At 37.6% G+C, this 20,295-nt stretch overlaps 1 protein-coding gene across 1 annotated transcript; it reads left to right on the top strand.

Moving 5' to 3' along the window:
- The first annotated feature begins 1,563 nt into the window (after positions 1 to 1,563).
- LOC147406449 (Thioredoxin superfamily protein) lies at positions 1,564 to 19,747 on the top strand. The gene is made up of 3 exons (XM_086434491.1): positions 1,564 to 1,836; positions 1,912 to 2,001; positions 19,493 to 19,747. The coding sequence occupies exons 1-3, from the start codon at positions 1,606 to 1,608 to the stop codon at positions 19,571 to 19,573; spliced, it is 402 nt and encodes a 133-aa protein (XP_086290617.1). The 5' UTR covers positions 1,564 to 1,605; the 3' UTR covers positions 19,574 to 19,747.
- The last annotated feature ends 548 nt before the right edge of the window (positions 19,748 to 20,295 follow it).

The raw sequence follows: 20,295 nt of genomic DNA, 5'->3' as shown, positions 1-20,295 counted from the left end.
ATGTTCATGCTGATTTCTATTTAAAACTCAATTAATAGCTCATAAGCTGATTAAATTATTTGCAACTAAGGCCCTGCTTGGTACGAAGCAAATCATTTGCAAATGCAAACGATTTGTTGGAATCTAATTTATAGATGCTTGGTTACATTCTGAAATATTTTTTTGCATTGCAAATTATTTGCATATACCTCTTAAGTCCTTCATAAATTTCAGCAATTAGTTTGCAGTCCAAAAAGTGCTGCAAATCATTTGCATTTGCAAGTGATTTGCTTGGTACCAAGCAGGACCTAGAGCCTAATATCCTAAAATATTATCGAGAGCTTACTCAATGTATTTACACCTATTTTAGTCCCTCTACCAAATAATAAATAATAGTAGACACATTGAGGAGTTAAAAAAAAAATAAAAAAAATAAATTCTTTGATGAAAGTGTCCTCCCATTTACTCATTGAGTAGTAAATATCCATATCGAAATAAATGATTTGTAAATGTAAAATAAGATTTGAAGACATTTTTAATTAATGGTAAGGTCAAGACCTCTGATTGAGTTTGAAGTCTAAAGAGAATTGAATCAATAATGTCAACATCATCACCATCATCATTATCATATTGGCCCTTGAATCTTGTTCCTCTATTCAATTGTGTCTAATTAAGGCTTTATCTTTTGCAAATTCAAGTGTTATCCTATCTACTCTCAATAACTCAATCCATGTTATTTTGGCCATTTCTTGTCTTTTTATTATATAATTATCTTTTATTTTGTTTTCTTTATTAGGATTTCCAAAAATGGAATCATGCAATATTTTCATTTGGAATTTTCAATTTTTAGGGAGAGAGACGTGAGTTTTAGCAACCCCTGATTTTATAAATAGGGATTTTTAGAGTTGTAAAACGTAAGGGGTTTTCTTCTCCTAGGATTTGAGAGAGAAAAGGATAAGGCTTTACAAGGGTTTCAAGGCTCGAGTCTCTGGTTTGGGTTTAGGTTTAAAACCTTGGGTGATTTTCTTTTACTAGTTTTCTTTGATTTCTTAGTAAAGAAGATTGGTTTTGATTGGTGGACGTAGGCATATTGTTGAATCATGTAAATACTTGTGTGTTTCGTGTGTGATTTTTGTTCTCTTTATTACTTCTTGTTTCGTACTTTTCATAACCTTTTGACTTGCAGATTCTTTTAAAGATTTTAATAGATCTCATTCATGTAGAAAACTCGAATTTCTTTTATTGTAAAACATGATGATGATATGAACCTTATATGGCCCCCCTTAGATAATCTTTCTTATAAAATCCTTCATCTCATTTTTGACAATCGAAACGTTGAATGAATTGGCCATATCTTGAAAATCCATTCTCACAAAATTTCAATCAATTATAATATTTGGAGGCTTATTTCAAAATAGACTGATTTTTGGTGATGTTAATTTTCATGATACTGTACCAGGTATGAGCCCGACCCATCTACCTAAACGGGCCAGACAATTGGACCCATATTTATAGGCTTACTGTTTCTTGAAGCCCATATACGTTTCTTTCTCAGCCATAGCCCATATCCATCCATCAAATCTAGGAACTCCTCTCTCTCTCTCACACACACACACACACACACAGATGGCTGTTGCAGTAACAACAGCACCATTGTCCATGGCGTTCCTCTCTCGACACACAACTAAGTGGGCCCGATTAAACCCATTAGCCTCCTTTTCAGACCAATCGATTCCATCTAAGAAACTCGTCCTCTACAGCAAACCAGGTTGCTGTTTGTGTGACGGCCTCAAAGAAAAGCTTCAAGTTGCCTTCTCTCTCTCTGGTCCTGATTCCCTCCATGACATCCAACTACAGGTTCTGTCACAAATTCTTCTTCTTTTAGCTTATATTTTGTTTTTGTTTGATTTTGTTGGTATGTTTTTTTCCCAGATAAGAGATATTACCAGCAATCCTGAATGGGAGAGGTCTTATCAGTTTGAAATACCCGTATTGGCTAGAGTTCTTTCAGATGGAACCGAGGTTAGTTTCTGCATTTCTGGCTATTGGGTTGTTTAAATTTTCAATCTTTAAGAAATGGGTTTGGAAGATTTTGAGTGTTTTTGGATATTAAGTAGTGAATTTTATCTCTAATTTAGTTTGAATGTTTGATTTCGGTGAAAATTGATTAAATTTAATTTTTAGTTATGATATATCTGTATTGGTTACATAGAGTTCTTCTGTAGCACCAAGGTCAGTTCATTGATATTTGGGTTGCAAATTTTCAATTTCTGTTACATGGGTTTTGTAGAATTTGAGTGTTCTTGATCATCCCTAATTGTGGTTTTATGGCATGACGTGAATTAAGTACTTAAATTTCTGATTTAGGTGATAATGGATCCAAATGATTTTTTTAGTTGATGTGTTGGATATTTCAATGGAATGAGGATGAATTGTAAGTTGGATTTCTCAGGGAATGGTAAGGAATTTTTAGGTTTATGATTTGGAATGAGTATGCTTTTCTAGGAGAGTCGATGGATTCCAAATTCCCAATATGATGACAATCCCTAGGCCATTTCCTATTGATCTAGTCTTTCCAAGGATTTTGGAATATCAAGTTTGAATTTCTTGTAGTGGAGTGTGCACTAGATATAAGATGTTTAACTTTATATCTGGTTATCTCTGTTTTTCTTTTTGAATCAGTATCACATACGGTGTCCTGTTTCTATAGAATATGAATGGTGTCTAAGTGGCATGTGTTTAGTTGGAGTTTACAACACATCGGGCTCCTAACCAAGCCATTTTTCTAGTCGCATGTGTTTGTTCTCCAATAAATACGTGCCACGTAGACACCGTTGGTTGCTATAGGAATGGGACACCATTCTGGATTGCGACTCTTTCTTTTTTTGGGTAAGCTGAATATGTCAACCAACCGAGTCCAAGCCCTATATATAGCTATCTCTGTTGACACCTATTATTGCAAAGCTCTCTTTTGTGAGCAATGTAGCTGCAAGAACTTCTAAAGTTAAACAATACCCAAAAACAAAGTAGAATAATTAGGACTCAAGACTATGTCATTAGCCTATAAATCAGTGGCAGACCTTTCTCCTTGCTCCATGAATATCATGCATTCATTGGATACATTTAACACCAATAAACTTGACATGTCATAATTTTTTTAGTGTCTTTCGAAAAGCTTTAAGTTCCTTGGTAGCAACTGTGGTACCTACTAGGCATCTTGGGATTGCTATTATACCTATGCTACTTTTTTTTTTCTCGATAAAAATGAATTTATTGAAAAAAAAAGAAAAACGAGGGGGGTCGAGGCGACCAACCCAAAACAAAGAAAAGCAACAAAAACCAAACACAAATAAAAACAAAAGCAATTACGACAAAGAACAAACTCTATCCCATCTCGCAACAAAATCCTCAAAGAAGATCCTCTTAAATTCCTCATAAAGTTTGTTCCAAGAGAAAAGAAGCTCCAAGATCGATAGAACCAATCGATCCAACGTGGACACTTTCCCTTCAAAAATGTGCTCGTTACGGTCCAACCAAATTCCCCAACAAATTGCGAAAGGCAGCAAGAACCACAGAATCCGTTTAGAAGACGTAAAAGCACTTCCCCAAGCTAGCCAGGACTCCAAGATCAACTTAACCGAACAAGGGAGGCAGGCCACTAAACCAAACAAAGATAAAAAATGCGACCAAACGTGGTGGGCCACTTGACAATGAATGAGTAAATGATCCACCGTTTCCGCCTAAGATCTACACAGACAACATTGGTTCGGAGAAATAAATCCTCTTTTGATTAACTGGTCCAATGTTGGAATTCTACCCAACGCAGTCATCTAAAGAAAAATCGAAATCTTAGGAGGGATTTTTCCACCCTAGATTAGAGAAGAGGGGAAAGACGAAGCACTCCTAGGGGCGATACCAGCATACAAAGACTTCACCGAGAATTTCCCCTCCCTCGTACCACTCCACAGTCTCTGGTCATCAAAAGAATCTCCTGTAACACTATTCTCCACCACACAGACTAATCTCCCTAACATATCCACCTCCCAATCATAAAAAGTTCTTCTAAAACCGAAGTCTCAGTTTGTCACATCATTTATGGAGTTTTTTACACAAGATATAACTTGCTATTTTTTGAAGACAAAACAAAAAGATCCAGGAAGAGATTCTTGAGAGGGCTTCCCCCATACTACCAATCCTCCCAAAATCGCACCTTTCTCCCATTCCTCACTTTAAATTTCACTTTCTTCTTGAATAAAGGCAACCCTTTTAGAATCCCCTTCCACACCCCACACCCTGAAGCACCTTTAGCTGGCCCACTCTCCCACCCATTCCTAATCACGCCGAATTTATCCACAATAACTTTCCTCCAAAGACTCCCCCCTTCCTCCCCAAACCTCCAAAGCCATTTTCCCAGTAATGCCGAATTCATAGAGCCAAAGTTTCAAAAACCCAATCCCCCATTTTTCTTAGGCAAACACAACTTCCTCCAGCTTACCCAATGATATTTCTTCACCCCCCCTTTGCCATGCCACAAAAAATCTCTGCAAATTCTATCCAATTTTACTTCGACGCTTCTCGGCAAGGAGAATAAAGATAAGGTTTAGATCGGAATGCTAGCCAAAACACTCTTGATGAGAGTGATTTTTCCTCCTTTAGATAAAAGCTTAGGGCCTGTTTGGATACCAGGAGCAGAACTACTCTTCCAAAGAACAGAAGTTGAAGTATTCTATGGAGGAGCTGGAAAAGTAATTCTGTGCAGAAATGGCGTTTGGCAATCAACTCTATGAAATACTGGTAGAAGTACTTTTGTGCTGAAAGTCTGTTTGGGAACCATACTGACTTCTCATGACTTCTAGAAAAAAGACCAGAATACCCTTATATTATACCAGTTACTGTTTTTTATCTTTTAGTGTCATAATATGCCTTCAAACTATACTGTTTTTGACATTTTAACTATAAATATTAATATAATATAATATAATATTTTAAATATTAAATATTAATATAATATGTTTAAATCCATTATACTTAAAATTTTAAAAAAAATTTGACTGACTATTTTTGACATAATATTTAAAAAAAAAAAATTGACAGACTATCTTTTAGTGTCATAATATGCCTTCAAACTATATTTTTTTTTACATTTTAACTATAAATATTAATATAATATAATATAATAAATATTATTATAATATAATATAATATTTTAAATATTAAATATTAATATAATGTGTTTAAATCCATTATACTCAAAATTTTTAAAAAAAATTGACAGATTGTCTTTTAGTGTCATAATATGTCTTCAAACTATATTATTTTTGACATTTTAACTATAAATATAATATAATATAATATAATAAATATTAATATAATATAATATAATATTTTAAATATTAAATATTAATATAATGTGTTTAAATCCATTATACTCAAAATTAAAAAAAAATAATTTAATATTAATAAATGTTTCTTTTGTTTGATTTAAGGGCAAATGAATTAGAAATATTTTCATAGAAAATTAATAAAGTTAGGGGTATTTTGGTAAAACGAACCGTTAGATTTTGACTCCCCGCAAGAAGAGTTTTGAGAAATAGGTTTTCTTGACTTCTTCATAAAGAGTAATTTCTTGCTCTTGCGCGGAGTAACTCTTCGAGGGAGTAGTTCATACAAACGCATCCAAACGACTTCTAACTCCCCGCAAGAGTCAGAAGTAGCCAAGGAGTCCTATCCAAACGCCTACTTAGCTTTCCAAGAACTTAGCCTCTTACTTATCCTTTCAAGAACCGGGTCCCAAATATCTTTGCACGTATACCCCTTACCCAACGGAAGGCCCAGATATGTAGATGGGAGAACCCCCAACTGAAAACCAATCGAAGCGGCCGCTGCTTCCCCCCCCTTCCACGTCCCCTACTACAAACAATTTACTTTTGTGAAGATTCACCGGGATACCAGAAATTGCTTCAAAACACCCAAGAATGCCACTTAAGAAACTCAATTGCCTCGGCGAGTAATTCAGAAAAATCAAGGTATCATCCGCAAACAGAAGGTGCAAAATCACAGTGCCACCCACCTTAGTGGAGAAACCTGACAGGAGAAAAATTGAAGTGGAGTATCATATTATCAAGAATAAAGTATATGGTATCATGCATGATAGGAGATTGAAGTGGGGTTTGATTCTTCCCTAGCATCTTTGAATCATCACAACTTTCCAAGCCATAGAAGATCATCTCTGTAAAGGATTTAGATCTGAAGGTGGTTCAAGCTAGCGTAAGTGCGTAACAATTGGAACCATTTGACTTGATTTTGAAGCTCTATATATATTGTCGGTGCAAACTCCATCCGAACAAGAGTTATGGAGTAAAGCAAGAGAAGAAAAAATGATTCTATGACAAACCTTTTACCACATTAAACGTGAATTGGGTCCCTAAGTTGTCTTGAGCTTGCTTAAAAAGGGAGAAGGCATACATGGATAGACAAGGGAAAAACACTGCCATGTCTAACCGATAAACAAAAAGTGTGATCATATCCACTTTCATTACCTTTTTTTTTTGCTAGGAAAGCAAGGGGTCGGTGGTCAACAGTGAATGTGGTTGTAGGCATCAAAATTTAAGCGGGCCTCATAGGGTTTGGGTTTTTGTAGATAAAGCCCATGATCCAGCAAATCCAAGTGATCTACATTACGCATTGGGCCCATACACCCAACAAATTTGTTAACCCATGGTTAAGTCCAAGACCTACTAAAATGGGTTGGATCAATAACCAAATACCATTTAAACCAATTATGTAAAATCCGGTTAAGTTGGGGGCACATTTGGAAATACCCTTTTACCCTAAGTCTATAAATACCAGAGCCTTCCTCATTTGGAGGGGATCTGGATCATTCTCTCTCAGAAAACAGAAGCTGTCCTCTAGAGAAGTTCTCAAACCCTCATCTAGAGACGAAGCCAAGTTTTTCAAGAGACTCGGACTCTGATAAAAGAGAAGATCAAACCTAAAGCCCTTATCTGGAAGGCAAAAAATAATTTTCATTCGATCACATGCGAAGCCCAGAGAGAATAAAGTTCCACATGTCACCTTTATTTTTGTACTTGACTGTTAATCAAAGGAAAACATTAAGATATGTATCTCTTTTTTTATATCAAAATCATTTGTGATCTTATTTCACGAATCTTGAGGTAGATTTGTGAAATTTCTTGACGACAAATTTCTGGCCTGCTCAGTGGGACCATCTTAACCTCTCATCTTTTAGACAACTTAAAAAAATCAACAACAATGGCATCTCGCAACATCAACGTTATTGCATCTGCTACTACAGAGAAGGTAAGAAAATCCTTTTCTCTAACTTTGAATCTACGCAGGTTGTCAATCGCGATTATCTTGTGACGCGAACCATGACAAAAGCTGGTAGCTTTTAGCTGGTTGAGCCTCTCCATCATCACTCCAAGAAGTGTGCCACGAAAATGACATTTACAACAAAGACATTGTGGGCAGACGTTGTGGAAGACGACTTATCGAATTTTGGATCCGATTCGAAGTCAAGCACAGGATCGTCTGGATCCCTATCAATTACTTCCCTATTATAGACAGAGTGGTGATGATAGGCGAAACACTAACGATGGAAGAGCAACTAGCCTAAATGGCAAATACCATCAATCCGTTGTCAAAGACAATGAAGGAAAAAAAACATTCAAATTGCCACCCTAGTCAACTGTTTTGGAGCAGAAGAACAAGGAGAATGAATCAAGTGTTGGATCCTTACATCCTCCAAGTTTTACCCCTAAAACGTACACGATTTCGTATGAAGATGAGCAACGAGGAGATCACTCTGATTCGCAAAATGTTACGCGAGACCTTCCGTATATCTGTCGCCTCGCTCTCTATCCAATAGCAGCAGGCAATGATTATTGATACCATCCGCACTCAATATGGGGGTATGCCCTAATCCTCATTGGTCTACTCAAAACCTTATACTCAGTGGATTGAACAAATGCGTCTTCCAGCAGGGTACCAACCATTGAAATTCCAATAGTTCGAAAGGAAGGGAAATCCAAAACAACAAATTGTCTACTTCGTCGAAACCTACAACACTGGTACGTACGACGACTTCATGGTAAAACAGCTTGTTCGTTCCCTTCGTGGTAATACGTTCGATTGGTACACCAACTTGGAACCCAACTCGATAGACAATTGGGATCAACTCGAAAGAGAGTTCATCACCCGCTTCAATAGTACTAGAATGGTAGTAAGCATGATGGAACTTGCCACTCTCAAGCAAAGAAAGGATGAACCAGTTATCGAATATATTGAGCATTGGAGTAATCTCTCTTAACTGCATGGACTGGCTCTCCCAATCATTTGCCATCAAGATGTACATTCATGGGATGCATTGGGGATTGCTATACATCTTAAAAGCGATCAAGCCCTACACTTTCGAAGAGCTAGCAACACGAGCCCATGACATGGAGCAGAGTATTGTTACACATGGGGATCTATGACCAATCACACCTCAAAAATCTGAGTTAAAAGAAGAAACATCATCTCAACAAGAAGAGGTTATGTTTACCTTATTCACCAAAACATCAACAAAGAAAAGAAACGGGAAGCCCAAAGTTGACAAATCCCAAGGCACATGGACAACTTTGTTAACCCCAAAAAAGCTTGAGGTAAAGAAATACCCTTTCGACGAGTTTAATATCTCTGACATGTTCAATGACTTGCTAAAATTGGATCTGATCGAGCGGCCTCCTTCCAACAGACCGGAAGAAACATGGCATGATGATCATCCAAGGTATTGCCATTACCATCAAGTGATTAGCTGCCCTCTTGAAAAGTGTTGCATTCTAAAAGAAAACGTCATAGATTTGGTACATCAAGGAAAGATTGAGCCAGATACTGATAATAATCTGGCCACCACAAATATGACAACAATTACATTCGAGTTCAAGGATCCAATACCTTTGATAGGTTTGTGTGCAATATTGACTCCACTCCCTCGAGATAAAGGAATGTTGTCATTGCTAAAACAACTTCCATTGGAATCCTCTACCATCGATGAAGTTTGATCTGCACTGGGGGCATTATCAAATTGGGGGAAAATCATTTCCCCTCTACCTCCACAGCAACAACACTCTTCAAATGGAAGACCATGCCCATCAATGTTGCAGCTTACACATGCGATGTTACAATCTATGCATCAACTGCTACAGCCTGCTTGCGTTGAAGATAAAGCTTGGACGATTTCCTTGTGTCAAAGAAAAGAATATCTTCGTCTTTCAACCTTGCTTTTTTCAAGACCAACGTATAATAAAAGGAAGACTCTACCCAAAGCTAGGTCGAAGAAAAGGAAGAAAGAACTATGCATGTGGTCTACACCAACATGTGCAATCAAATCAAAGAAGATTCATCATAAGAAAAGGATGATGATGTGTCTAGCAATCACTCCACAACTTTAAGCCTCAATGGACAACAATCTGAAATAAGAAGCATCGTCTTGATCACAAAAGACACACTAGTGCGATTGAGCATCTATAACGTACTTCAGCTGTTGAAGAGGACTTCGTCAATCTCACACCCCCTTGAAAAACTCCAACAAGTATGAGGAAAACGTCAAGAAGGAATCAAAGTCTTGCACTCTCATGTATGATCAAACCATTGCCGTTAATGAAAATCTCTAACTTGGTATTTGTATGTAAAGTAACCAAAAAACATTGTTTCGAACTACGCTTTGGTTGATCCCACATTGGGTACGTAAGTAGCTTGCAAAGTTACACCAGGTTCATCTACACACAAAAAATTGTTTTGAACTACACTTTGGCTTGATCCCACATTGGGTATGTAGGCAGCTTGCAAAGTTATACCATGTTCAGCTACACACACAAAAAATTGTTTCAAACTACATTTTGACTTGATCCCATATTGGGTATGTAAGCAACTTGAAAAGTCACACTAGGTTCAGCTACACAAAAAATTATTTCGAACTACGATTTGGCTTGATCCCACATTAGGTATGTAGGCACCTTGAAAGTTACAACAGGTTCAGTTACAATAAAAAAAAACTCTGAACTACGTTTTGATTTTATCCCAAGTTGGGTATGCAGACAACCTACAAAGCTACACCAAATTTAGCTACTGAAAAAGAAAAATCAAACTACGTTCTAGCTTGATCCTACATTAGGTATGTAGTCAGCCTGGAAAGTCACTCCAGGTTCATTCGACACACAACATAATGTATTGGAGACCGCCCAAAATTAGATGTAGTACTTTCAAGAGTATTCTTTAGACTCGGGTTTTCTCAGTAGGTGAAGAATGGGTCAACAATTATTTGTGTGACTAAGGTTCTCCTGGTAGAGGGAGAATGGGTCAACAATTACTTGCATGACTAAGGTTTTCCCGGTAGATGGAGAATGAGTCAACAATTACTTGCATGATTGAGGTTTTCCCAATAGATGGAGAATGTGTCAACATCTGCAGATAGAGAATGATTGAGGTTCTCCCGGTAGATGGAGAATGTGTCAACAGTCGCTCGACTAAGGTTCTCCCAACAGATGAAGAATGGGTCAACATTTGCTCGATTGAAGTTCCCTCGGCAGATGGAGAATGAGTCAACAGTTTCTGACTGAGATCTCTACATATTAATGACATCCCTGGCCAGTCGGCATTGCCCGCCCCCGAGCACCACTGGTGTAGCTGTTTTGGAGACTGGCCAACCGGTATGTACTTACACATTTCTCGTCACATAGTATCTCCAACAAATTAGCGTTGTCCACCCCCGAGCTCGACTAACAAATAATTGTTGTAGAGACTGGCTAACAAGCATAGGGTCCTAAACACTCAATCTGTTCTTCTTATTACAAGTCGTGTACAAAAAGAAAAGTTCTAAAATGATCAAGCTTGATAAATTACCTTCATTACAATGTTTTTAGGACCACGATCAAGTCATCTTTCTCAAGTTTTCCATGGTTGTGAATTGGTAAGTTGATATCTCTTTAAAGGACGGCGAAAAGAGCTTGGCGAAATTTATTGTTTTCATTGACTCGCATGAGTAGAACCAGAGAGAGTAGATTGTTTATATGGCATAAGGAGAAATCACTTCTCATAAAAATAAAACTTCAATCTACGGCATTGTTGTGTCTATTCCCCAATCTCCTCGCACAAAGAATAACAAAGATTTTGCCATCGGTTGCTTCGCTACTCGCACAAAGATTGGCTAAGATCTTGCCATTGATTGCTTTGCAAGAAATACATTAAGTGGTCTTCATCTCCTAGAAGTTCTATTCATTCCAACACCATATTCGCCAAGTCCATCATCAACTCGATGGCCTCTATCCTGCAAAAAGAAGAATGAACCAGATAAAAAAGAAGAGAAAAGAAGAAAACTTTGATTTCATCACATCTTCAATTCAACTTGATTAGTTACTGGGGAAAGTCATCGTTGAAAGGTCGCATAGCCTTACTACTTACCTTCCCTCGCAATCAATGTTGGAACCCACCGCCACTATCACCAATGCCCATGCTATTGTTGTCAAGTACAAAGCCTTAAGCTGTGAGTGGTCGTGTGCATTTAAAACCTTTGTTGAAAGGTTTTGGATGAATTTAAAATTCTCTTTGTTTCATTCCGTGACAGAGAGGAAGTTCCAAAGCTTTGCTAGTTGAAATTAGAATTCATAGATCTAATTGCATGCCTCTCAAGCTTATAATAACCCCAATTTTGAGGTTAAAGTAATTGGATTCAAAGGAACTTTTAATGGGCATGATTTCTTTTAATACCACTAATTCAGCTCCATATGGCCCTTCAAGCTTTCCTTTGAAGTTTGGTTCACAGTGGCTATGGTCAAGATATCGCACCTGTAAAAAGAACAGGGAGAGAAAAAAAAGGGCTAGGGTGGAGTCATCAGTACTGGCAGCAGCAATCAAGAGATCAGAAAGATGAAAAACTTGGAGATCTTGAGCAACAAACAAAAAGAAAAGAATCAAGAGAGGGAGCTACTTCTGTAATTGTGCAACAAAATGGGGCAGCAGCGTAATAAAAAAAATGAAAGAAAGGAGAAAGAAACAAAGATTAGAGCTGATACTTTCCACCAATACTCTCAAACAAAGAAGATTTTAGGAAGTTCCATCCTCCCATTACAGGACTGGTAGGCAATGGGTCCAAGATCCCTGTGACTTTTTCACCGAAGGGATCCAAATCTCCATTATCTCATTTGTGGCATATTTGATCATATTCAGTCATAATTTCAAGATTTTGGCAAGTTGGTCATGATCTACTTCACTTTTGTAATGCTAAGGCCGTGACACTCCATCTTTCGTTAGAGAAAGTCAATGGTGGGCCTCTTCTTGCTTCCATTAGCGTGGATGAAAACACATCTTAAAAGAGTGATAAAGGGAGAGATGAACAGCTTGGACTTGGATCGTGGGGATCGCCGGAATCCACCTCATAGTCAACCACCTCAATTACCAAAATCCTTGTGGGCACAACATTTTAAGTATGATCCAACTGTTCCAATTGGGCTCCATTGCCATGTCTTATGAAATTCTGAGTTTCTTGGTACTGTTTGAGTACATGTATTCTCTTGTTGGCCACATTTTTTAATTTAAAAAAATTAATTCCAAAAACCAGCTCACAAATTTTGTGCCACCAAAACCGTGGGTCCTAAGACTCCCAGTCCAGTCAATTCCTTATGCCTCATACTACCAAAGGGATAGTTGGTAGTCTCTTGTGGAAATCACTTATAAAGCAAAAGTCTGAATTTCCAAGCCAATCCTCAATAACACATGTCTACCACAACAATGTTTTTAGCCAACACTTGAAGACCTAACCCAAGCCCACACTGAAAAAAATGGGGCACGCGAGAATAATTGCCCAATGGTTCCAAGAAAGAAGACGTGGAAAAGGAAAAGATGAAAAAAAAAGTCCTCATGAAAAGATATGTTCAAAATATCAAGAAAATATTTTCTTGAGGATTGTCAAAAGCCGTTGCATTATTGCAAATCGAAGTCGTGCATCACCAACTCCTCTAAGCTCAAGTACTTGTAATTTGACAAGTAAATCCAACAAATTCACCAAGTAAATTCTTTAAAAGACCAAGTTGAAAAGACAGAAGAAGTTCATCTTGATTACTTTCTCCAGCTACAAGTTCTCAAAGAAGTAAAGTGCGATCGATCTCAATTTTGGGACCTTCACTAGGCTTCAGTAGCTTGAAAGACAAATGCACTAAAAGGCACAACAAGGAGATCCTGAGTTCTACTCAATGTGAAAATGAGTATGCCAACATAATGATTAATTTTCGCTAAAGCATTCGCACTTCTAACAACATAATCAATGATACATCGTCGTCAATTACGCATCCTTGAGAGGGCATTTGGAGGCATCAAAATTTAAACGTGCCTAGTTTTCGTAGATTAAGCTCATGATCCTGCAAATCCAAGTGATTCGCATTACGCATTGGGCCCATACACCCAACAAATGGGTTAGCCCATTGTTAAGTCCAAAATCCACTAAAATGAGTTGGATCAATTACCAAATACCATTTTGTAGAAGAATCCGGAAATTTGATCTCATAGAATCAAGAAAATAGGATATTCTTCTTGATCTCCTATTTTCTTGATTACTCTTAACTTTCTAGAATATTCTTGTAATGTTCTACAATAGGATAGTTGGTTTATTATTCTAGAATATTCTTGAAGTTCTAGATTATTCTTGTAATAGGATAGTTGGTCTATAAATACCACTATTGGGGCATTTGTAATGATCATCTAAGAATTCTCAATAAATTCAATTTTTCTACATGGTATCAGAGCATTAGGTTCTGATCTAGGGATTACCTATGGCGGGTCAAAATCCGTGGAAGACGGCTTTAACTGGTGCGACTAGTAAGGACTCAGTGGTGTCAGGGGAAAGCACCACAAGTCCGAACCTGAACTCCATCTCATTTAGTTGTTCAGAAGGGTCCACGAATTCGTTCCAATTAAATATCCACCGTCTAAATGGAAAAAAAAAACTACACGGAATGGTCGCAAATCGTTCGTTTGATTTGAAAGGCAAGGGGAAGCTTGGATATCTGACAGGAGAAGTGACAAAACCTGCCGATGTAGATTCGACTCTCAAGACCTGGAAATCAGAAAATTCTTTGATTATTGCGTGGTTAGTGAACTCAATGGAACCCGCAATTGGCAAGTCCTTCATGTTCCTGCCTACGGCCAAAGATGTTTGGGAAGCAGTCAGGGATACGTATTCCGATCTAGAAAATTCTTCGCAGATTTTTGGTTTAAAATCCAAACTTTGGCACGCGAAACAGGGTGACCGAGATGTAACCTCCTACTACAACGAGTTGATGACATTGTGGCAGGAGTTAGACCTCTGTTATGATGATGTCTGGGAGTTTGCGAATGATAGTGTCCGGTTCATGAAACGACAGGAGAATGATCGTGTATTTATGTTCTTAGCAGGACTTAACAAAGAATTAGACGAGGTGCGGGGCCGAATTTTAGGAAAACTCCTCTGCCAACAATTCGTGAGGCCTTCTCAGATGTTCGGAGAGAAGAAGAAGCACGGCAGAGTGTGATGCTTAACAACAAATCGGTTCCTAGTACTACTAACTCGGAAGTAGAAAGTTCTGCCCTTGTAACTCGAGATTTTCAGGAGGAGGTGAAGAAGGATGGTAAGCGTTCTGAACGGCCGTGGCGCGATCATTGCAAACGTCCGTGGCACACACGGGAAACCTGTTGGAAAATTTATGGCAAGCCTCAAAACTGGAAGAAGAAGTCTGGTGGAGCGGGGCGTGCACTTCAGGCCAGTGTCTCGGATCAAGAGCAGCAGTCTTCTTCAAATTCGTTTCCTTTCACCAAGGAGCAGATAGACCAACTGTACAAGATTCTCGAGTCTCAGAAAAATCCTACTTGTTCTTTGGCTCAAAAAGGTAATTACCTGAAAACAGCTCTCATTGGTGTCAACCCTGATCGCACCTGGATCATCGATTCAGGTGTGCAACCGATCATATGACAGGGTTGTCAAATCTTTTTTCTTCGTATAATCCTTGTGCAGGTAATCAGAAAATTAAGATTGCAGATGGCTCTCTTTCAGCCATTGCAGGAAAAGGTTCTATTATAGTATCTCCATCACTCACTCTTCACGATGTTCTTCACGTTCCCAAACTTTCCTGTAATCTTTTGTCTGTCAGCAAGCTAGCCCGTGATCAAAATTGTCAAACTAATTTTTTCCCAACTCATTGTGTGTTCCAGGATTTGACCTCGGGGAGGATGATCGGCAGTGCTAAACAGAGTGGAGGACTTACTTCCTTGATGATGGATCTGAATCGAGGCGACAATCTCAACAAATAAGTTCCTGCTTTGAATCTATTTCTGTTTCCAATAATAATTATGTTATGGCATTTAAGATTAGGTCATCCAAGTTTCAAATATTTAAAACAATATTTCCTAAGTTGTTTGGCAATAAAGATCCATCTATGTTTCATTGTGAAATATGTGAATTTGCAAAACACCACCGTACATCTTTTCCTTCACAACCATATAAACCATCAAAACCTTTCACTATTATTCACAGTGATGTTTGGGGTCCTAATAAGATAAGTACACCTTCTAGCAAGAGATGGTTCATCACATTTACGGATGATCATACTCGACTCTGCTGGGTGTATTTATTGAAAGAAAAATCAGAGGCCGAACGCGTTTTTAAAAATTTTTACAATATGGTGCAGACTCAATTTCAAACTAACATACAAGTTTTCAGGAGTGATAATGGGAAAGAGTATTTTAACACGACCTTGGGAAATTTTTTTCTTGAAAAAGGAATAATTCATCACAGTTCTTGCATCGATACACCCCAACAGAATGGTGTTGCAGAAAGAAAAAATAAACATCTGTTGGAGGTGGCTCGTGCATTACTTTTTACAACTAAAGTTCCCAAGTATCTATGGGGAGAGGCTGTTTTAACTGCTGCGTACTTAATAAACAGAATGCCCTCCAAAGTTTTACAATTTCGAACTCCTTTCCAAGTTTTCACAAATTGTTTTCCAACTACTAGACTTTCTACTGATCTACCTCTAAAAATATTTGGTTGTACGGTTTTTGTTCATGAACATCGAAAAATTGGAAAACTTGAGCCCAGAGCTATAAAATGTGTCTTCATTGGTTACTCCCCAACTCAGAAAGGCTATAAATGTTTTGGACCCGATATCGAAAAAATGTTTTGTCACAATGGATGTTACATTTTTTGAAAAACAACCATATTTTATGGATATTCATCTTCAGAGGGAGATTTTTAAGGAAGATTCATTTAACTCGGGCAATGTTTTTTCTCAGATGATGTGTTTCTCTTGCAAGAATCTGAGTCTAGTATCTCTGCACCTACAGTAAATGGCCAAGATTCATTCCTTGAAAATCCTCCTATTATGAGTGATGTTTCCCCTGAGTCTAGACCTACATTTGAAAAACAATTTAAAAATCAGAATTCTGAACAACAAATTTTGGAAACCGAAAATAAGGAACAACCTACTATAATGTCACAACATGATAATAGATTCAAGGATGGTGACCGAACTTGGAAAGGGATTGTTTACTTGAAGAAGAATCATAAGAAAAGGAAAGACAAATTGACTCTACAGCACAGCCATGATTCTGAACCAATGACGAAATCAAACAATCTGAGTCTGTTACAGGTAATTCTCTTTCTCTTTCCAACAGTCAGTCTAAGCCTTCTGATTTAGACATTCCTATAGCTCTTCGTAAAGGGGTTAGATCTTATACTAGTCATCCAATGTCTAAATTTGTATCATACTCGAAATTGTCATCATCTCTTGCTGCTTTTACCTCTCAATTGTCCAGTGTAGAAATTCCTAATAGTGTACAGGAGGCTCTAAAGGTTCCAAAGTGGAAGGAAGCAGTACTTGAAGAGATGAAAGCTCTTGAGAAGAAAAATACTTGGAGTGTTGAGGCATTGCCAGCTGGGAAGACCACTGTGGGTTGTAAATGGGTCTTCACTGTGAAGTACAACTCTGATGGTTCAGTGGAAAGATACAAGGCTAGGTTGGTGGCAAAGGGATTCACCCAGACATATGGCATTGATTTTTCTGAGACTTTTGCTCCTGTTGCAAAATTAAACACGGTGAGAGTACTTTTATCTATTGCTGCTAATCTGGACTGGCACTTGCAACAACTAGATGTGAAGAATGCCTTCCTCAATGGTGACTTGGAGGAAGAAGTGTACATGGATAGTCCGCCGGGCTTTGAGGAGAAGTTTGGCTCAAGAATATGCAAACTAAAAAAGTCCATGTATGGTTTCAAACAGTCTCCAAGGGCTTGGTTTGAGAAGTTCACACAGTCTGTCAAAAAAACAAGGATATTCTCAAGGACAAGCTGATCATACCTTGTTTTTCAAGTTTTCTCATGAAGGAAAGGTTGCTGTGCTAATAGTTTATGTTGATGATACTATTCTCACAGGTGATGATGTGATCGAAATAGAGAGATTGAAGAAGAGCCTTGCTTTAGAATTCGAAATCAAGGATTTGGGAGCACTAAGATATTTCCTTGGCATGAAAGTTGCTCGTTCAAGGAAAGGAATCGTTGTCTCTCAACGAAAATATATTCTTGATCTTTTGAAGGAAACCGGGTTAAGTGGTTGCAGACCGGCTGAGACTCCCATGGATCCCAATGTAAAGCTTTGGGAAGAGGGAAGTGTTCCTGTTGATACTGGTAGATACCAGAGATTGGTTGGAAAACTAATCTATTTATCTCATACTCGACCGGATATTGCCTTCTCTGTCAGTGTTGTTAGTCAATTTATGCACGCACCTTATGAAGAACACCTTGAGGCGGTCTACCGAATTTTGAGATATTTAAAGTCTACTCCTGGAAAAGGTCTGTTTTTCAAAAAGACAAATCAAAGGAGTGTTGAGGTATTTACTGATGCAGATTGGGCAGGTTCAGTAAATGACAGGAGATCTACTTCAGGGTATTGCACCTTTTTGTGGGGAAACTTGGTTACCTGGCGAAGCAAGAAGCAAAATGTTGTTGCCAGAAGTAGCGCAGAGGCTGAGTTTAGAGCAATGGCTCAAGGGATCTGTGAGGTATTGTGGATATACAGAATCCTCGAAGAACTCAAGATGACTGTGGAACTTCCTCTGAAGCTGTACTGCGACAATAAGGCTGCAATAAGTATTGCTCACAATCCTGTCCAGCATGATAGGACGAAGCACATTGAGATTGATCGACATTTCATTAAGGAAAAAATTGAAGCTGGAACTGTTTGCTTGCCGTTTGTGCCTTCTAGTCAGCAAACAGCCGACATCTTGACTAAGGGGCTTGCTAGACCTAACTTTGAACATCTGATAAACAAGTTGGGCATGATTGACATCTATGCACCAACTTGAGGGGGAGTGTAGAAGAATCCGGAAATTTGATCTCATAGAATCAAGAAAATAGGATATTCTTCTTGATTATTCTTGATTACTCTTAACTTTCTAGAATATTCTTGTAATGTTCTACAATAGGATAGTTGGTTTATTATTCTAGAATATTCTTGAAGTTCTAGATTATTCTTGTAATAGGATAGTTGGTCTATAAATACCACTATTGGGGCATTTGTAATGATCATCCAAGAATTCTCAATAAATTCAATTTTTCTACACATTTAAACCGATTATGTAAAATCCGGTTAAATTTGGGGCATATTTGGAAATATCCTTTTACCCTAAGTCTATAAATACCAAAGCCTCCTTCAATTGGAGGGGATCTAGATCATTCTCTCTCATAAGACAAAAGCCATCCCTCTAGAGAAAAAGTTTTCAAGTCCTCATCCAAAGACGAAGCAAAGTTCTCCAAGAGACTCAAACTCCAATTAAAGAGAAGATCAATCGTAAGCCCTTCTCCGAAAGTTAAGAAACCTTTCTCAGCCGGTCACACGTGAAACCTGGAAAGTAGAAAGTTACATAGACTTTACCTCTATTTTTGTACTTGACTGTTAATCAGGGGAAAACATTGAGATCTGTATCTTTTTTTTATTTGTTAAAATCATTTGTGATCTTATTTCACGAATCTTGGGGTAGATCTGCAAAATTCTTGTCAACAGCGAGTTCATCAAGTTTTGAACCTAGGTTGTGGATCAAGACTCCACACGCCTTACCAACATGGTTAAGTTGGCACCCTCACTTCATTACCTCAATCTATGATTTTTTTAGGGTTTGTCTCTCGCTCTTTTAAAACCTTCAACTTGTACATTCCTTTTAACAGGTGTTATAATTGGGCTCCATTACATGTGACCAACCATCTTATATATAACCATTTGGGCAAATGCTAATTGATTGTATACTCTAATATTAGGAGATATGATTGCTTTTAGGAAGAAAAAAAAAAGCAGCATATTTTCTGTCTGCTTTATTATTATTCGCATAATTTCTGAAATTTTACAATATTTTCATTTTCAAACTGACTAAAGTTGAAATTTAAAACCTTGCTTTTGACATAGAAATCTTATATCGACCTTGTCATGTCATTGTTGTAGGAGACACTTCCAAGATTATCCCCTCGTCTTGGAGTTGAACTCATCCAAAAGAAAATCGCAGCGGCAATGAGGCAAGAATAGTTTTTTGGGGTTTTGCCTAATGTAATAAATTTAGATTTGAGTGTATATATCTTCATCATTGAAAAAGAATAATATTCTTCTGTTGAAAAGAGAGATTGTAGAACAGGATTCTACTTTTATTTCAAACTCCATGTGAATTATAAAACAAGAAATTTCATATTTGGTTTATGTGTACTCTTTGAATTTGTTCTTTTCTTACAGTGAGGTATTGGAATTGGAAGAAGTTAACAGTTGTGATTTTAGTTGAAATCTTGAAAAAAAGGTTGTTACATATGGCAAGGATGCCCTTTTATATGACAAATTATGTAAAATATATAATGATGCAGCATTGCTGGTGGTGTTTATGGGTGGACATTGGCAAATGATGTTGCAATTTTTCCTTTGCAGCCAAATAAAGATTCAAGTAGCTTGACCAAGGGTATACCGGTTTTATTGGGTGGGATAGGTCTGGGTCTTGGATCCGATTGGATTCTTACTGTAAGGAGGCATTATTATCTAAGGGTCTGATTTGAATTATGGGTCGCATTTCAGGTTCAGATTATATCCTTTAGAAATGGAAGATAGTTTTACCCGTATTCAACACATAGCAAAAGTGCACGCTTGATATTATTGGCACATAGACCATGGTTCTAAATACTGTCAACTTCGATGATATTTTGGAAATCTTGGCCAATTCAACCGAGCTTTTGATTAAAATAATTATTTTTCTCAATATAAATAAA

This window comes from Akebia trifoliata, chromosome 3, assembly GCF_017979445.1.
Source record: "Akebia trifoliata isolate Shusen 1 chromosome 3, ASM1797944v1, whole genome shotgun sequence".
Classification (NCBI taxonomy): Eukaryota; Viridiplantae; Streptophyta; class Magnoliopsida; order Ranunculales; family Lardizabalaceae; genus Akebia; species Akebia trifoliata.
This window is presented reverse-complemented; position numbering and strand designations above follow the sequence as displayed.

Coding starts and splice junctions, on each gene's coding strand:
- LOC147406449 (XM_086434491.1), top strand. CDS start 1,606: ATGGCTGTTGCAGTAACAACAGCACCATTGTCCATGGCGTTCCTCTCT. Junction 1,837..1,911: donor TCCATGACATCCAACTACAG/GTTCTGTCACAA, acceptor TTTTTTTCCCAG/ATAAGAGATATTACCAGCAA. Junction 2,002..19,492: donor TTCTTTCAGATGGAACCGAG/GTTAGTTTCTGC, acceptor TCATTGTTGTAG/GAGACACTTCCAAGATTATC.